The 19313-nt window shown below is 41.4% G+C and overlaps 1 protein-coding gene across 1 annotated transcript in view; it reads right to left on the reverse strand.

Annotated features, from left to right (window-relative positions):
• Positions 1 to 2332: 2332 nt before the first annotated feature.
• PARD6G (par-6 family cell polarity regulator gamma) overlaps positions 2333 to 19313 on the reverse strand; it is a 103245-nt gene continuing 86264 nt past the window's right edge. Inside the window, exon 3 of the mRNA XM_068563018.1 lies at positions 2333 to 3214. Coding sequence (XP_068419119.1) covers positions 2394 to 3214 — 821 coding nt within the window. The 3' untranslated portion in view covers positions 2333 to 2393. The remainder of the gene's footprint in view (positions 3215 to 19313) is intronic.

A 19313-nucleotide genomic window follows, 5' to 3' on the forward strand; every position in this document is an offset into this window, starting at 1 on the left:
TGCACACTGGTAAAGCTGAGACAGCTGCGCCTCTTTCTTCCAGGAGTTATTGGTGTTTGCTGCTGTCACCTTGACATTTGTAATTTACTGAATGAGTAGATCTTGATGTATTATGCATTTAGTAATGTCAATGATGATAAAGTGTTAATGGAGATTTTGCAAACCAGGGTATATTATTTTGAAAAAGCTGTATAGTAAGTGTTCAGAAAAGCTTTTTCAAAAGGACTTCAAAAGAAGGTTCTGGACCTACGACACATCTATCTCCTATCAAATACGAGTATAATTTGGTTATCTGAAATGCCCTACTACCTGCTTGAGTTTGAGCCCATTTTCCCATCTGTAAAATGGGCTACTACTACTCGCCTGTGGAGGAAGTGTGAGGGTGACGTGAAAAACAAAAAAATAAGGCGCACAAGAGGCACTTGGTCAATATTAGGTACTTCATCCTGAGGCTGAGTTTATCTCTGCTGATCGTTAACAGACGTTCTCTCCAGTATTCAGAACACAGCTGAAAGCAGCAAAGAAAAAGTTTTTATTCTTTGATATAAAAGAAAACTTTAATGTGTATACAACATAGTTTTTTTTGTCCTTTTTTTTTTTAAAAAAGAAAATTGCAGAAATATAGGCCTGGGTAGAAAAATACACTCAAGCAGCTGCTCAAGACAATTCATAACTCCTAAAATTATGAACAATAGCACACAAATCTCAGCATAAGCCTTTTTTTCCTTTACAAAATTATTCACATTTACTTAAAAAACACACCTAGTTATTTGACAAGATATTCAATAACCAGCAATAACTTAATAAAAGAACATTTCCTTTGTGATAGTAAGTTAGCATAAGAGTTTTGGTTCTACAATACTTGTCATAGTAAAAAAACACTTCTGACTCCTGGTGCCCAAAAATGCTCGTACAGTTCATTGGAGCCCATAAATTTGGGGGTCCTAGACCTCAAAGGGGAGCATCTTTGGTCTTCCCTGTACTTAGGACCAAAACAGACAGTGATCCTGGCATACAAATAACAAAAACAAAGGTGCAGGAGACCACAACTACTCAATAAAAGCTATTTATGCCCAATAAATAGTTTCCAAGAGAAAAATAATTTGCTTTTCACTTAATGAATTCAGGAGAAATGAACACATTGAGACACACTGTTTTCCACCTGTTATCAACCTGCCATCCATAAAGTCAGTTCTGCCACTACCAGCAGGGGGTGCCTGACCACAGGAGAAGTAGCCACGTAGTTTCCCAAAAGGCAACCTACAAAAATACGTTTACCTGTATTTACATGAAAACTTTTTTGGGTGAAAGTTTAGTTTTCAAAGTACAAGTGTAACATTTTCTCCTCGACACTGGATTCAAGTAGAAAATACAGGTCATATAAAGTTTGATTGGCTGAAACATGAATAAACCTTTAAAATTACTAAATAAGTGAATATTGCTAGAATACCAAAGGAAGTGACAATGAATTTAATCTGTGTTAAAAATCTTTACATTCCATGTGACTTGTTATTTAAAGTCAAAGATCACAGAACCCACAAATCCAAGTGACTGACCTTTCGAAGGCCTGTGTGACGTGCTGGAAACACTTCACAAACTGCCCTCAGGGTCACAATCCACAGGAACAGACTGGTTTTTACCTCAGAGTAAATGCTGGCTTTTGATCACAGATGGTACTGGTGAGCTGTGCCTTCCACTCCCTTCCCAAAATTAAATTCACCTCAAAGGCTAAAAACAGGCCACCTCTGACGGCCTCACAAAACTGCCTGTCGGGGCGAGTCTGCCGCCGTGGCCACCACGACCACTTCACACTATGTGAGACAGGACTGCAAACAGTGCAACGTTCTGAAATTCATCCTCTACCGCCATGCTTATTATTATTCCAGGTGTGGGTGCATTTGCTCTTGAAGACCAGCCTCTACCTACCTTCCTGCCACGTCCCATCTTCATAGCCTCTGGCCCGTCAGCAGAATCAGTGCAAGTCGGCAGGAAGCACAGTGAAAACATGAATTCGACTATTTTAAAAAAGTAATGTTAAAGCTTCATTTTAAAAAGTATACTTTTAAAATTTAAAAATGAAGTATTTTCTGCACTTGGTCAGATCCTTTCTACCACTTGACAAAGGTGCTAGACCCTCACCCAGCCTCGTACAGACGGTGCATGAGTATGTATGTATTTTACGTTCTGTGGAGAAATTCTACAAAAATACAATATTCTTTTCTCTCCATAAGTTGGAATAAAGAGTAGGGCTGTGGGAGAAAAGGGAGGGATAAGTAAAAACAACAAAAAGGAGGCGTGCGGTATACAATTTTTTCTTATTTTAAGACTGGAATAAAACTTTAAGAAGAAGGAAGTATTTCCCCTCGGGAAACTGACCTGTCGGACGCCTGGCCCTACAGGGTGACTGCCGGCCCGTGCTCCTCCACCCCTCCGGGGGGCAGGGCCAGGCTGTGGCGGGGGTCGGACCGGAGGGAGCTGAGCAGCCTCTGGACGCTGCCCTCCCGCCCAGGGCTGTGCAGGCCGGGCACCAGGCCAGCGCCGTTGACCCGAGCGAGGCTGCCTGGTGGCGGCCTGGGTACCAGCCGGGGCTCCAGGACGCCCTCGAGGACCACGTCGGCCTCCTCGTCGCTCTCCATCTCGTCAGGGGGCAAGTTCTGCAGGACGTGGGCTGCAGGCAGGCTGTGGCGGCTGGCCGTGCTGTCCGAGGAGCGGCCGGAGCTGCTCAACGCACGGCTGCCACGCACCACGTTGTTCCTCTGGTTGGCCGGCTTGACCGTGACGATGAGGTTGTGGCTGTTGGCAATCATCATGTCCGTGACCTGGTCCAGCGTCTTCCCGGCCACCTCAATCCCGTTCACCTCCAAGACCTCGTCGTCCACGGCCAGCAGCCCAGTGCTCTCGGCCAGGCCGCCGGGCACCATGCGGGAGATGAAGATGCCGGGCACCTTCTCCAGCCCCTGCGGGGCCACGCGCACGCTCGTGCCGTCGCGGATGTAGAAGCCCAGCGGCTTCTGGCAGCCATGCCGGTACAGCCTCACACGGCGGTGCGTCTCGGGGAGGATGTCCACGTCGATGATGGAGGACACGGGGCGGAAGTCGTGGGGCAGGCCGATGTGCAGGTGTGTGCGCCGGCGAGGGCCGTCCTCCCGCAGGGCCAGGGGGCGCCGCCGCCTGGACAGCGAGCCCACCCCGAAGCTGCAGTGCTCAGCCTCTTCTGGAAGAGCACAGAGGAGTCGGTCAGAGGAGAGACCCCGCGGGCAACGGGGAAGCACAAGTCAAACAGCATCGAACACCCGGAGCCTGAGGCTGGCCGTCCAGGTAAGGCCTGGCCTTCTGCAGCTCACCTTCCCACCGCTTCTCTGACTTGTGATGTGACCCCAGGGAAGTCTGAGGCAATGGGCAAATCAAACCGTGTGAAGAACTGACTGAAACACAAGTCTCCCACACATGCCCAGGAGCTGAATGATCGATTCATTTTGTCACACTTCAGTTGTTGGGAAAGTCTCAACCTCCTGGATGATATGCAGACACAGTGCAGTAACTTTATGGGTTGTTTTGCTGAGCCCACAGCAATCCTGGCCTCAGGTGAGCTGGCCCAACAATATTCACCAGGCAAATGTCTGATGCCAAGTTCAAGCACAATCAATCACCTCCTTAACATTAGCTCTCCAGGCAACCAACAGAATGGTTGAAAGGTTAAGAGAATTAACAATAGATGAAAGGTTGAAAAGTGCCTGACTGGATTCTGCAGCGACAGTGGAGTGGGAAGCACCAGGAACGTCTCCCAGCCTGGACCACAACCGCAGGGGCAGAATCTGTCTGATGTAACTAATCTGGAACTCGAGAGTCTGTTGAAGGCTCAACTTCCAGGGGAAGAAATGGACGGTAATTGCAGTCAATTTTGCTCAGTTTCAACTCTTAGTACAGTAGCAGCTACCTAGCCCACCCCCAGCACCCTGGGAGGCAGCTGTGCACTGTTCCTGGAGAGTTTGTGGGCCAGGGTGGGCAAAAAGGACCCTGCTCTCCAAACATCAGGCATCTGTGCTCTGATTATGGACTGCTACTTCTGATCACAAAGGTGTAGACAGAGGTAGGTGGCCATTGCACCTCCCTGCATTGTTGCAAGCCCCTCCCCTTCTACCTGAAGGAACGTCCAGGAGAGTTAAAGGACTGGCACCCTATCTCTCCCTTCATTTTTCACCTTTTCTCATTTTGGGAGTCAGACCTTAAAGTCTAGGACATTGAAAACAACTGCATATATGGGGAAAGTTAGTTAGAAGTGACTGCGCATGCTCAAGGAAAGACTCAGAAAGGACCTCAGAAGACCGGAAGTTCACACCTTAATGTTGATACTCAGCAAAGAGCCTCCAACAGTTAAAAAAAAAACCCCACCCCAAAACAGTAACAAAAACCCAGCAAACCCTGGGGAAGGGGTAGAATCTGATTTCCAGAGCTACCATGTTATTAGATGAATCTCCAGTGTTCAACAACAACAAAAGAAGTCACAAGACATACACAGAAACGAGAGTGTGCCCCAAAGGAAAACAGTAATAGAAACTGTCCCTGAAACAACCTGATGGCAGATTTACTAGACAAAGACTTCAAAACAATGGCCTAAGACATGATCAAAAAACTAAGAAAAAAAGAGATGTGGGTAAAGTCAAGAAAACAATGTGTGAACAAAATGGAAATATCAACAGAGAGACAGAAAACCTAAAAGGAAACTAAATAGAAATTTTGGAGATGAAAAGTACAATAATGGAAACTATTGAACAGGGGACTCAAAGGCAGATTTGAGCAGGCAGAAGAAGGAATCAGTGAACTTGAAGATAGGACAATAGAAATTATCATACCTGAGGAACAACAACAAAAAAAGGTTAAAGAAAAGTGAACAGAGCGTAAGCAATCACTGGGACACCATTAAGCAAACTGATGTATGCCTTGTGAAAGTCTGAGAAGGAGAAGGAGAAGAGAAAGGGGTGGAGGGAATACTGGAAGAAATAATGGCTGAAAACTCCCAGACTTGATGAAGTGTGCAAATGTAAACATCCAAGCTCAACAATCTCTAAGTAAGATGAAGTCAAAGAGACACAAGATTACAAAATAATCAAACTTAATAAAGACACAATATAGGGGGCAGAGTCAAGATGGTGGTGTGAGAAGACGCCAAGTTAGTGTCTCCCCACAACTAGGGCTCCTGCCTGCCACTGATGGGGGACCCTGATGCCCAAGGAGACGGGAGGAACCCCCAAGTGAACCGGTAGGACGTGGGGGGACTGAGGGGGGAGGAGAAGTGGAGGCCAGACAGGATGGGGCCCCTGAGGCCGGGGAGATCATGAGAGGCAGGGGGAAGGGCCCTGCGGGAGGAGCAGGAGAGGAGCGGAGGGAGATTGCCCCGCCCACTGGAGCCCAGGAAGGCTGCTGGGCTCCCAGGCTGGTCCCCGCCCTCCAGGGCAACCCCCCCACCGGCCGCATTGGTCCTGGAGGCATAGGAAGGAGGCCGAGGGGGAGAACAGGAGAGGCAGACGGGAGGGGCGCTGCGGGAGGAGGAGGAGAGGAGAGGAGGGTGTTTGCCCCGCCCACTCAAGCCCAGGAAGCTTGCTGTGCTCGAAGGTGAAGTCCCCTGCCCTCTGAGACCAGGAGTGGGGGGCACGCCTTGGCCCCTTCTGTTCCGTTGAGCCTAAGCCCCACCCCGCACAGCCCCCCAGGGCCTTTTCCAGCCCTGTGGGTCCTAAGCATAGGCCCCGCCCACCACCCAAAACCTCGCTCTTGCTTAGGCCCTGCCCTCCACAGCCGAGGCCTTTCCCCCCCTTTTTTTCCTCCTCTTTTTTACTATTGTGGTACTGTTGTACCTTCTGGTTGTTGATCCATCTATATTTTTACTTTTATACTATTTCTAACATATCTGTTAGGTTCCTAGTCTAATTTTATTTTGGGCTTTGTTGCTATTGTCCTCTTTTTCTTTTTGCCACCCCACACGGCTTGCAGGCTCTTGGTTCTTGAGCTGGGGGTCGGGCCGAAGCCCCTGCAGTGGGAGCTCCGAGTCCAAACCACTGGACTAACAGAGAACCTCAGACCCCAGGGAATATTCATCAGAGTGAGGTCTCACAGAGTTCCTCATCTCAGAACCAAGACCCAGCTCTACCCAATAGCCTACCAACTCCAGTGTTGGAAGCCTCAGGCCAAACAACCAGTAAGAAAGGAACACAATCCCACTCATAAAAAAAAAACAACAAAAAAAACCATGAGACAGCAAAAAAATATTTCCAGATGAAGGAGCAAGGTGAAAACCTACAAGACCAAATAAATGAAGAGGAAATAGGCAATCTACCTGAAAAAGAATTCAGAGTAATGGTAATAAATATGATCCAGAATCTCGGAAATAGAATGGAGGCACAGATTGAGAAAATACAAGAAATGTTTAACAAAGATCTAGAAGAACTAAAGAGTAAACAAACAGAGATGAACAACACAATAACTGAAAGGAAAAATATACTAGAAGGAATCAATAACAGAATAACTGAGGCAGAAGAACGAATAAGTGAGCTGGAAGACAAAATGGTGGAAATAACTGCCAAGTAGCAGAATAAAGAAAAAAGAATGAAAAGAATTGAAGACAGTCTCAGAGACCTCTGGGACAAGACGAAATGCACCAACATTCGAATTATAGGGGTCCCAGAAGAAGAAGAGAAAAAGAAAGGGTCTGAGAAAATATTTGAAGAGATTATAGTCAAAAACTTCCCTAACATGGGAAAGGAACTAGTCACCCAAGTCCAGAAAGCGCAGAGAGTCCCATACAGGATAAACCCTAGGAAAAACACACCAAGACACATACTAATCTAACTAACAAAAATTAAATTCAAAGAAAAAATATTAAAAGCAGCAAGGGAAAAACAAAAAGTAACATACAAAGGAATCCCCATAAGGTTATCAGCTGATTTTTCAGCAGAAACTCTGCAGGCCAGAAGGGAGTGGCAGGATATACTTAAAGTGATGAAGGAGTAAAACCTACAACCAAGATTACTCTACTCAGCAAGGATCTCAATTCAGATTAGATGGAGAAATCAAAAGCTTTTCAGACAAGCAAAAGCGAAGAGGATTCAGCACCACCAAACCAGCTTTACAACAAATGCTAAGGAAACTTCTCTAGGTGGGAAACACAAGAGGAGAAAAATACCCGCAAAAACAAACCCAAAACATTTAAAAAAATGGTAATAGGAACATACATATCGATAATAACCTTGAATGTAAATGGATTAAATGTCCCAACCAAAAGACACAGACTGGCTGAATGGATACAAAAACAAGACCCATATATATGCTGTCTACAAGACACTCATTTCAGACCTAGGGACATATACAGACTGAAAGTGAAGGGATGGCAAAAAGATACTCCGTACAAATGGAAATCAAAAGAAAGCTGAGTAGCAATACTCGTATCAGATACAATAGACTTTAAAATAAAAACTGTTATAAGAAATAAGGAGGGATGCTACATAATGATCAAAGGATCAATCCAAGAAAAAATATAACAATTGTAAATGTCTATGCATCCAACATAGGAGCACCTCAATACATAAGGCAAATGCTAACCACCATGAAAGGAGAAATCGACAGTAACACAATAATAGTAGGGGACTTTAACACCCCATTTACACCAATGGATAGATCATCCAAAATGAAATAAATAAGGAAACAGAAGCTTTAAATGACACAGTAGACACGATGGACTTAACTGATTATAGAACATTCCACCCAAAAGTGGCAGAATACACTTTCTTCTCAAGTGCACACGTAACATTCTCCAGGATAGATCCCATCTTGGGTCACAAATCAAGCCTCAGAAAATTTAAGAAAATTGAAATCATATCAAGCATCTTTTCTGACCACAATGCTATGAGATTGGAAATCACTTACAGGAAAAAAAAAAAAACCTGTAAAAAAACACAAATACATGGAGGCTAATCAGTGAGCTACTAAATAACCAAGAGATGATTGAAGAAATCAAAGAAGAAATTAAAAAATACATAGAAACAAATGACAATGAAAACATGATGACCCAAAACCTATGGGACGCAGCAAAAGCAGTTCTAAGAGGGAAGTTGACAGCAATTCAGTCTCACCTCAACAAACAAGAAAAATCTCAAATAAACAATCTAACCCTACACTTAGAACAACTAGAGAAAGAAGAACAAAGATAACTCAAAATCAGTAGAAGCAAAGTAATCATAAAGATCAGAGCAGAAATAAATAAAATAGAAATGAAGAAAACAATAACAAAGATCAATAAAACTAAAAGCTGGTTCTTTGAGAAGATGAACAAAATTGATAAACCCTTAGCCAGACTCATCGAGAAAAAAAGGGAGAGGATGCAAATCAATAAAATTAGAAATGAAAAAGAAGAAATCACAACTGACACTGCAGAAATACAAAGGATAATAAGAGGCTACTACAAACAACTATATGCCAATAAAATGGACAACCTGGAAGAAACAGACAAATTCTTGGAGAGGTACAATATTCCAAGACTGAACAAGGAAGAATTAGAAAATATAAACAGACCTATCACAAGTAATGAAATTGAAACTGTAATTAAAAATCTTCCAACAAACAAAAGTCCAGGATCAGACGGCTTCACAGTCGAACTCTCTCAGATATTTAGAGAAGAAGTAACACCAATCCTTCTCAAACTCTTCCAAAAAATTGCAGAGGAAGAAACACTCCCAAATTCGTTCTACGAAACGACCATCACCCTGATACCAAAACCAGAAAAAGATATCACAAAAAATTATAGACCAATATCACTGATGAACATAGATGCAAAAATCCTCAACCAAATACTAGCGAGCAAACAGAATCCAACAGCACATTAAAAGGATCATACACCACGATCAAGTGGGATTTATCCCAGGGATGCAAGGATTCTTCAATATATGCAAGTCCATCAATGTGATACACCATATGATCATCACAATAGATGCAGAAAAAGCTTTCGACAAAATTCAACACCGATTTATGATTAAAAACTCTCCAGAAAATGGGCATAGAGGGAACCTACCTCAACATAATAAAGGCCGTATATGACAAACCCACTGCAAGCATCATACTCAATGGTGAAAAACTGAAAGCATTTCCACTAAGATCAGGAATAAGGATGTCCACTCTCGCCACTCTTATTCCACGGCAATCAGAGAAGAAAAAGAAATAAAAGGAACACAAATTGGAAAAGAAGAAGTAAAACTGTCACTGTTTGCAGATGCCATGATACTATACATAGAAAATCCTAAACATGCCACCAGAAAACCACTAGAACTAATCAATCAATGAATTTGGTAAGGTTTCAGGATACAAAATTAACGCACAGAAATCTCTGGCATACCTATACACCAACAAGAAAAACTCAGAAAGAGAAATTAAGGAAACAATCCCATCTACTATTGCAACAAAAAGAATAAAATACTTAGGAATAAACCTGCCTAAGGAGGTAGAAGACTTGTACTCAGAAGACTATAAAACACTGATGAAAGAAATCAAAGATGACATAAACAGATGGAGAAATATACCATGTTCTTGGATTGGAAGAATCAATATTGTGAAAATGACTCTACTACCCATAGCAATCTACAGATTCAATGCAATCCCTATCAAATTACCAATGGCATTCTTCACAGAATTAGAACAAAAAATTTTGCAATTCGTATGGAAATACAAAAGACCCTGAATAGCCAAAGCAATCTTGAGAAGGAAAAATGGAGCTGGAGCAATCAGGCTCCCCAACTTCAAACTATACCACAAAGCTACAGTAATGAAGACAGTGTGGTACTGGCATAAAAACAAGAATATAGATCAATGGTACAGGATAGAAAGCCCAGAAATAAACCCACGTACATATGGTCACCTTATTTTTGATAAAGGAGGCAAGAATATACAATGGAGAAAAGACAGCCTCTTCAATAAGTGGTGCTGGAAAAACTGGACAGCTATATGTAAAAGAGTGAAATTAGAACACTCCCTAACACCATACACAAAAATAAACTCAAAATGGATTAAAGACCTAAATGTAAGGCCAGACACTATAAAACTCTTAGAGGAGAACATAGGAAAAACACTCTTTGACATAAACCACAGCAAGATCTTTTTTGACCCACCTCCTAGAGTAACGGAAATAAAAACAAAAATAAACAAATGGGACTTAATGAAACTTAAAAGCTTTTGCACAGCAAGGGAAACCTTAAACAAGACGAAAAGACAACCCTCAGAATGGGAGAAAATATTTGCAAACGAAGCAACTGACAAAGGATTAATCTCCAAAATATACAAGCAGCTCATGCAGCTCAATATCAAAAAAACAAACAACCCAATCCAAAAATAGGCAGAAGACCTAAATTAAACATTTCTCCAAAGAAGATATACAGATTGCCAACAAACACAGGAAAGGATGCTCAACATCACTAATCATTAGAGGAATGCAAATCAAAACTGCTATGAGGTATCACCTCACACCAGTCAGAATGGCCATCATCAAAAAGTCTACAAACAACAAATGCTGGAGAGGGTGTGGAGAAAAGGGAACCCTCCTGCACTGTTGGTGGGAATGTAAATTGATACAGCCACTATGGAGAACAGTATGGAGGTTCCTTAAAAACTAAGAATAGAACTACCATATGACCCAGCAATCCCACTACTGGGCACATACCCTGAGAAAACCATAATTCAAAAGGGTCATGTACCACAATGTTCATTGCAGTTCCATTTACAATAGCCAGGACATGGAACCAACCTAAGTGTCCATTGACAGATGAATGGATGAAGAAGATGTGGCACATATATACAATGGAATATTACTCAGCCATAAAAAGAAACGAAATTGAGTTATTTGCAGTGAGGTGGATGGACCCAGAGTCTGTCATATAGAGTGAAGTAAGTCAGAAAGAGAAAAACAAATACCGTATAATAACGCATACATATGGAATCTAAAAAAAAAAAGAAAAAGAAAAAGAAAAAAATGGCACTGATGAACCTAGCTGCAGGGCAGGAATAAGGATGTAGACGTAGAGAATGGACTTGAGGACACGGGGAGGGGGAAGGGTAAGCTGGGACGAAGGGAGAGAGTGGCATGGACATATATACACTACCAAATGTAAAATAGATAGCTAGTGGGAAGCAGCCGCATAGCACAGGGAGATCAGCTCGGTGCTTTGTGACCACCTAGAGGGGTGTGATAGGGAGGGTGGGAGGGAGGCTCCAGAGGGAGGGGATATGGGGACATGTGTATGCATATGGCTGATTTGCTTTGGTGTACAACAGAAAGTAACACAGCATTGTGACGCAATTATACTCCAATAAAGACGTATCAAAAAAAAAGAACTAGACTCAATATAATCTTACACGCTCCTGGACGCAGGGCAGGAGCAGTAATTTGAAAGGAGGCTGGGTCACACCCACCTGCTGATCTCAGAGCGCCCCCTGGAGTGGCAGGAGGCACCTGCAGCTCACCCTGGGGACACAGACGCTGGTGGCAGCCACCTTGGGGAACTCATCCTACCACATGGACACCCGTGCTGGAAAGTGCCATTTTTGAATTCTCCCTATAGCTTATCAGCTTCAGGACCCAGCCCTGCCCTGCCCAGCCGCCTGTAGGCACCAGTACTGGGAGGCCTCAGGATAAGTGACTAGCCAGGCAGGGACACAGCCCCACCCCCACCCAGCAGGCAGGCTGCCTTAAGACCCCACGAGCCCCCAGCCACTCCTGCAGACAGCCCTGTCCACCAGAGGGCCTAGGCCCTGGCACCACACCCTGGAACTAGATCCAAGACCCCCACGGCCCTGCAGCCAGAGACTGCAGGACCCAGCTCTGCCTACCAGTGGGTAAGTACCTGCCCCAGTCCCCCCTGGGGCCCGGCCCCGACCAGCAGCAGGCAGACACCAGCCCCAGGACCACTGCAGCCAGAGACTCCACGACCAAGCTTCACCCACCAGTGGGTGGACGCTGGCCCTAGGATCACTGCAGCTTGCCTTTTCAGGTGTCAGGCGACGTGTCAGCAGGCTGGCAACAGTATCAGGATACCCCAGGATTCAGCCCCACCCACCAGTGGGATGACACCAGCTGTAGGACCCCAAGGACCCTTCAGCCAGAGGCCTCGGGACCTGGCTCCACCAAGCAGTGAGCTGGAAGTAGCCCATGGACCCCCCAGTCCCTAGAATCACCCACCAGAAAGCCAACACCAGCTCTGAGATACCTTAGAATCCTCAGCTAGCTGCTCAGGGATACAGTGGGCCAGTACCAGCCTTGGGATACTGTAGAACCCACAGCCAGCCATATCAGGAATGGGACCCACCCACCAACAGGCCAAGACTAGATCCAGGAACCCTGGTTCCGCAGAAATCTATGCCAGAACCAGGCTCTGCCCAACGGTGAGCAGTAGATCTGGGACCACCCTGGGTTCTGCAGCCACCTTGTGACCTGGTCCTGCCAACCAGAGGCCAGCAGCCTCCGCACAAGGCAGGGCCTGGCAAACAACCAGACGGGGCCAGCTGCACCTACCAGGCTGCCCGCAATAGTCATCCTGCCACAACAGGAGGACCAACGCAGCCCTCATATAGCCCTAGAGCAAACAGCTCTGGTGACCAGAGGGCAGTGTGCCGCAGGGAACATAGGACATCTCCTAAAAGGGACTACTTCTCTGAGATCAGGAAATGCAACCAACGTATGAGATACCCAGAAATAAAAACAGCAAATTAGGTAAAATGAGGCAACAGAGGACCATGTTCCAAATGAAAAAACCCAGAAGAAGAACTAAGAGAAGTGAAGATAAGCCGTCTACCCAGTAAATAGTTCAAGGTAATGATCATTAAGACAATCAAAGAACTTGGGATAAGAATGGATGAGCAGAGTAAAAAGTTAGGAGTTTTTAACAAAGAGTAAAAAAACAGAAAGAAGGACCAGAGACAAAGAATACGGTATCTAAAATAAAAAATACACTAGAAGGAATCAATAGCAGATTAAATGATGCAGAAGAATGGATCAGCTAGCTGGAAGACAGAGTAGTGGAAACCACTGAAGCTGAACAGAAAAAAAAGAATGAAAAGAAATGAGGACAGTTTAAGAGACCTCTGGGACAACATCAAGTATACTAGCTTTCTCATTATAGGGGTCCCAGAAAGAGAAGAGAGAGAGAAAGGGGCAGAGAACATATTTGAAGACATACTAGCTGAAAACGTCCCTAACCTAGGAAAGGAAACAGACATCCAGGTCCAGGAGGTAGAGAGTCCTAAGCAGGATCAATGCAAAGAGGACCACACCAAGATACACTGTAATTAAAATGGAAGAAATTAAGATAAAGAGAGAATATAAACTGCAGCAAGGGAAAAGCAACAAGTTACATACAAGGGAACTCCAGTAAGGCTATCAGCTGACTTTTCAGCAGAAACTCTGCAGACCAGAAGGGAGTGGCACCATATATTTAAGGTGATGAAAGGGAAAAACCTACAACCAAGAATACTCTATTTGGCAATGCTCTCGTTCAGATCTGATGGAGAGGTCAAAAGCTTTACAGCTAAGCAAAAGCTAAAAGAGTTCAGCATCAGGAAACCAGCCTTACTAGAAATGTTAAAGGGACTTCTTTAAGCAAAGAAGAAAAGGCCACAACTAGAAACATGAAAACTATGAAAGGAAAAAGCTCATCAGTAAAAGCAAATATACAGTAAAGGTAGTAAACCTACCATGTACAAAGGTAGTAAGAAGGTTAAAAGACAAAAGTAGTAAATCACCTATATCTGTAATAAGTAGTTAAGGGATACAAAAAAAAAAAAAAAGTAAAATATAATGTCAAAACAGTAATTGTGAGGGGAGGGGAGTAAAAATGCAGGGTTGTTTAAATGTGTTTGAAATTACGAGATCAGCAACTTACCATCCCTCATGGTAACAACAAACCAAAAATCTATAATGGATACACACAAAAGAGAGAAGTTTCTAAACATAACAACACTAAAGATAGTCATCAAATCACAAGACAAGAGAACAAGAGAAGAAAGTATCAAAAAAGAACTACAAAACAACTCAAACAACTAAAATGGCAATAAGTATGTACCTATCAATAATTACTCTCAATGTAAATGGACTAAATGCTCCAATCAAAAGATACAGAATGGCTGTATATGTATACAAAAACAAGAGCCAGGTATATGCTGCCTACAAGAGACTCACTTCAGATCTAAAGAGACACACAGATTGAAAGTCAGGGGATGGACAAAAGTTATTCCATGCAAATGGAAATGAAAATAAAGCCAGGATAACAATACTTACATCAGACAAAATAGACTTTAAAACAAAGACTGTAACAAGTAACAAAGGACATTACATATTGATCAAGGGAGCACCCAAGAAAAAGATTTAACAACTGTAGATATATATGTACCCAACAGAGCAGCAATACATAAAGCAAATACATAAATACATAAAGCAAATACATAAAGCAAATATTAACAGACATAAAGGGAGAAACTGACAGTAGCACAATAATAGTGAGGAACTTGAACATCCCACTACCATCAACAAACAGATCATCCAGACAGAAAATCAATAAGGAAACTGGTCTTAAATGACACATTAGACCAGATGAACTTTTATATATATATATATATATATATATATAGATTCCATCCAAAAGCATCAGAATATACATTCTTTTCAAGTGCACATGGAACATTCTTCAGGATAGATCACATGCTGGGCCACAAAGTAAGTCTCGGTAAATTTAAGAAATCATATCAAGCATCTTTTCCAACCACAATGCTATGAGACTAGAAAATCAACTACAAGAAAAAAATTGCAAAAAACAAAAACATGTGGAGGCTAAACAATATTCTACTAAACAACAAATGGATCACTGAAAAAAATCAAAGAAGAAATTTAAAAATATCTGGAGATAAATGGAAATGAAAAAACAACGATCCAAAATCTATGGGACGTGGCAAACACAGGTCTAAGAGGGAAGTTTACAGTGATACAAGCCTACCTCAGGAAACAAGAAAAATCTCAAACAAACAGCCTAACCTTACATCTAAAGGAACTAGAAAAAGAACAAACAAAACCCAAAGTTAGTAGAAGGAAAGAAATCATAAAGATCAGAAGAAATAAGCGAAATAGAGACTTAAAAAAAATAGAAAAGATCAACCAAACTAGGAGCTGCTGCTTTGAAATGATAAACAAAATTGGTAAACCTTTAGCAAGACTCATCAAGAAAAAGAGAGGACCCAAATCAATAATATCAGAAATGAAAAAGAAGTTACAACTGACACCAGAGAAATACAAAGAGGGATCATAAAGAGATTACTATGAACAGCTGTATGCAAATAAAATGGACAACCAAGAATAAATGGACAAATTCCTAGAAGCATACAATCTGCAAAGACTGAACCAGGAAGAAACAGAAAATATGAACAGACCAATTACCAGTAATGAAATTGTTGGAGGTTTTTTGATTACTAATTCAAACAAAAGTCCAGCACCAGATGGCTTCACAGATGAATTCTACCAAACATTTAGAGAAGAGTTAACACCTGTCATTCTCAAACTATTCCAAAAAACTGCAGAGGAAGGAACACTTTCAAATTTGTCCTATGAGGGCCGCATCACCCTGATGGCAAAATCAAAACCAGACAAAGCTATCAAACAAAAAAGAAAGTTATAGGCCAATATCACTGATGAACATAGACACAAAAATTCTCAACGAATTATTAGCAAACCAAATCCAACAATGTATTAAAAGGATCATACACCATGATTAAATGGGATACATAGGATGGTTCAACACCCACAAATCAATCAATGTGATATACCACTTTCACAAATTGAAGAATAAAAATCATATGATCGTCTCAATAGATGCAGAAAAAGCTTTTGACAAAATTCAACAGCCAATTATGATAAAAACTCTCTACAGTGGGTGTAAAGGGAACCCACCTCAACATAAGCAAGGTCATATAGGATAAGCCCACAGCTAACATCATACTCAACGGTGAAAAGCTCAAAGCATTTTCACTAAGATTAGGAGCAAGACAACATTGCCAACTCTCACTGCTTATATTCAGCACAGTACTAGATGTCCTAGCCACATCAATCAGACAAGAAAACGGAAGAAAAGGAACCCAAATTGGAGAAGAAATAAAACTCACTATTTACAGATGACATGATACTATACATAGAAAATCCTAAAGATGCCACCAAAAGACTACTAGAGCTCATCAATTTATTCAGTAAAGGTGTAGGATACAAAATTAATATACAGAAATCTGTTGCATTTCTATACACTAACAATGAACTATCAGAAAGAGAAGTTAAGCAAACAATCCCATTCATAATCATGTGAAAAAAGAATAAATTACATAGGAATAAATCTAACTAAGGAGGTAAAAGACCTGTGCTTGGAAAATTAGAAGACACTAATGAAAGAAATTGAAGATGACACTAACAGAAGGAAAAATATACTGTGCTATGGATTGGAAGAATTAATATTATTAAAATGACCATACTGCTCAAGGCAATCTACAGATTTAATGCAATCCCTATCAAAATACCCATGAGACTTTTCACAGAACTAGAACAAATAAGTTAAAACTATATATGGAGGGACTTCCCTGGTGGTCCAGTGGGTAAGACTCTGCACTCCCAATACAGGGGGCCTAGGTTTGATCCCTGGTCAGGGAACTAGATCCTGCATGCATGCCACAACTAAGATCCCGCCTGCCACGACTAAAGATCCCACGTGCTGCAACTAAAGATCCCATGTACTGCAACTAAGACCTGGTGCAGCCAAATACGTATGTATGTATGTGTATGTGTATGCGTATGTATATATATAATATATATTATATATACATACATATATATATATGTATATATAAACACGAAAGACCTTGGACAGCCAAAACAATCTTGAGAAAGAACAGAGCTGGAGGTATCATGCTCCCTGACTTCAGACTATTATAAAGCTATAGTAATCAAAACAGTATGGTAGTGGCACAAAAACAGACACATAGAGCAATGAAACAGAATAAAAAGCTCAGAAATAAACCCATATGCTTATGGTCAATTAATCTACAACAAAGGAGGCAAGAATACACAATGGGGAAAAGACAGTCTCTTCAATAAGCGGTGCTGGGAAACCTGGACAGCTACATGTGTACAAGAACGAAAGTAGAACATTTTCTCACACTACATAAAAAAATAAGCTCAAAATGGATTAAAGACCCAGATGTAAGACCAGAAACCATAAAAATCTTGGAAGAAAACATAGGTAGAACACTCCTTGACATAAATTGTAGCAATAATTTTTTGGATCTGTCCCCTAAGGCAAAGGAAAGAAAAGCAAAAACAAGAAATGGGACATCATTAAACTACAAGGGTTTTGCACAGCAAAGAAAACTACTGACAAAATAAAAAGACAGCCTACTGAACAGGAGAAAATATTTGCAAATGATATGATTGATAAGGGGTTAATGTCCAAAATATATAAACAGCCCTTACAACTCAATAAAAAACAAACAACCTTTTAAAAAATGGGCATTAGACCTGAATAGGCTTTTTTCCAAAGAAGACATACCAATGGCCAACAGGCACATGAATAGATGCTGAACATCACTAATCGTCAGAGAAATGCAAATCAAAACCACAATAAGATAGCACCTCACACTTGTCAGAATGGCTATCGTCAAAAAAATCACAAATAACAAATGTTGGTGAGGATGTGGAGAAAATGAACCAGTGTTCACTGTTGGTGGGAATGTATATTGGTGCAGCCACTGAGCAAATCACTATGGAGTTTCCTCAATAAACTAAAAATAGAGCTACCACGTGATCCAGCAATTCAACTCCTGGGCATATATCCGAAGAAAACAAAAATATTAACTTGAAAAGATACGTGCATCCCAATGTTCATTGCAGCATTAGTTACAATAGTCACGATATGGAAGCAGCCTAAGTGTATATCAACAGATGAATGGATAAAGAAGATGTGGTATATATATTCAATGGAATATTACTCAGCCGTAAAGAGAATGAAAATTTGGCATTTGCAACCACATGAATGGATGTAGAGAATATTATACTTAGTGAAATAAGTCAGACAGAGAAAGACAAATACTGTATGTTATCACTTTATGTGGAATCTAAAGAATAAAACTAATGTATATAACAAAACAGAAACAGACTTACAGAGTAGAGAACAAACTAGTAGTTACCAGTGAGGAGGAGGAGGGGCAAGATGGGAGAGGGGATTAAGAGGCACAAACGACTATGTATGAAATAAATAAACTACAAGGATATATTGTACAACACAGGGAAAATATCCGGTATTTTATAATAACTTTAAATGGAGTATAACCTATAAAAATTTTGAATCACTACGTTGTATACCTGAAACTAATATAATTTTGTAAATCTACCATGTAAAAAATATATTTACATATATATGAAGCAAAAGCTGACAGAATTCAAGGGAGAAAGAGGCAGTTCTTAGGAGTAGTTGGACTTCAGTACCCCACTCCTAAAAGTGGATACAATGACTGGACAGAAGTAAGGCAATAGAGGACTTAAGACAATAAACCAATGAGATCTAACAGACACACACAGAGCACTCCACCCAACAGCATAGAGAGTCTTTTCAAGTGCACACGGGACCTTTTCCAGGATAGACCATATACTAGGCCACAAATTAATTCTCAGTAGATTGAATAAGATAGATATCACAGAAATTATCTTCTCTGATAACAAGAGGATGAAGTTAGAAATCAGTAACGTAAAGAAAACTGAAAAATTCACAAAAATGTGTACCTGAACAGCACAGTTTTAAACAAGAAATGGATCAAAGAAGAAATCACATGGGAAATTAGAAAATACTTAGAGATGAATAAAAATGAAAACACAACATACCAAAACTTAAGGGTCACAGCAAAGGCAGTGCTAAGGGGAAAATTTATAGTTATATGCTTGCATTAAATAAAAACCAAGAGATCTCAAATCTACAACCTAATTTTACAACTTGAGGAACTCGAAGAATAAGGACAAAATAAACCCAAAGCTAGCAGAAGGAAGGAAATAATAAAGATTAGAGCAGAGATAAATGAAATAGAGAACAGAAAAACAATAGAGAAAAGTCAATACAACAAAAAATTTGTTCTTCAAAAAGATTAACGAAATCGATAAACCCTTAGCTAGATGAACTAGGAAAAAAAGAAGATTCAAATTATTAAAATCAGAAACGACTGTGGGGCATTACAACCATTTCTGCAGGGAAAAAAAAACAAACAGGATT

The sequence above is a fragment of the Eschrichtius robustus genome, chromosome 14 (genome assembly GCF_028021215.1).
Source record: "Eschrichtius robustus isolate mEscRob2 chromosome 14, mEscRob2.pri, whole genome shotgun sequence".
Lineage (NCBI taxonomy): Eukaryota > Metazoa > Chordata > Mammalia > Artiodactyla > Eschrichtiidae > Eschrichtius > Eschrichtius robustus.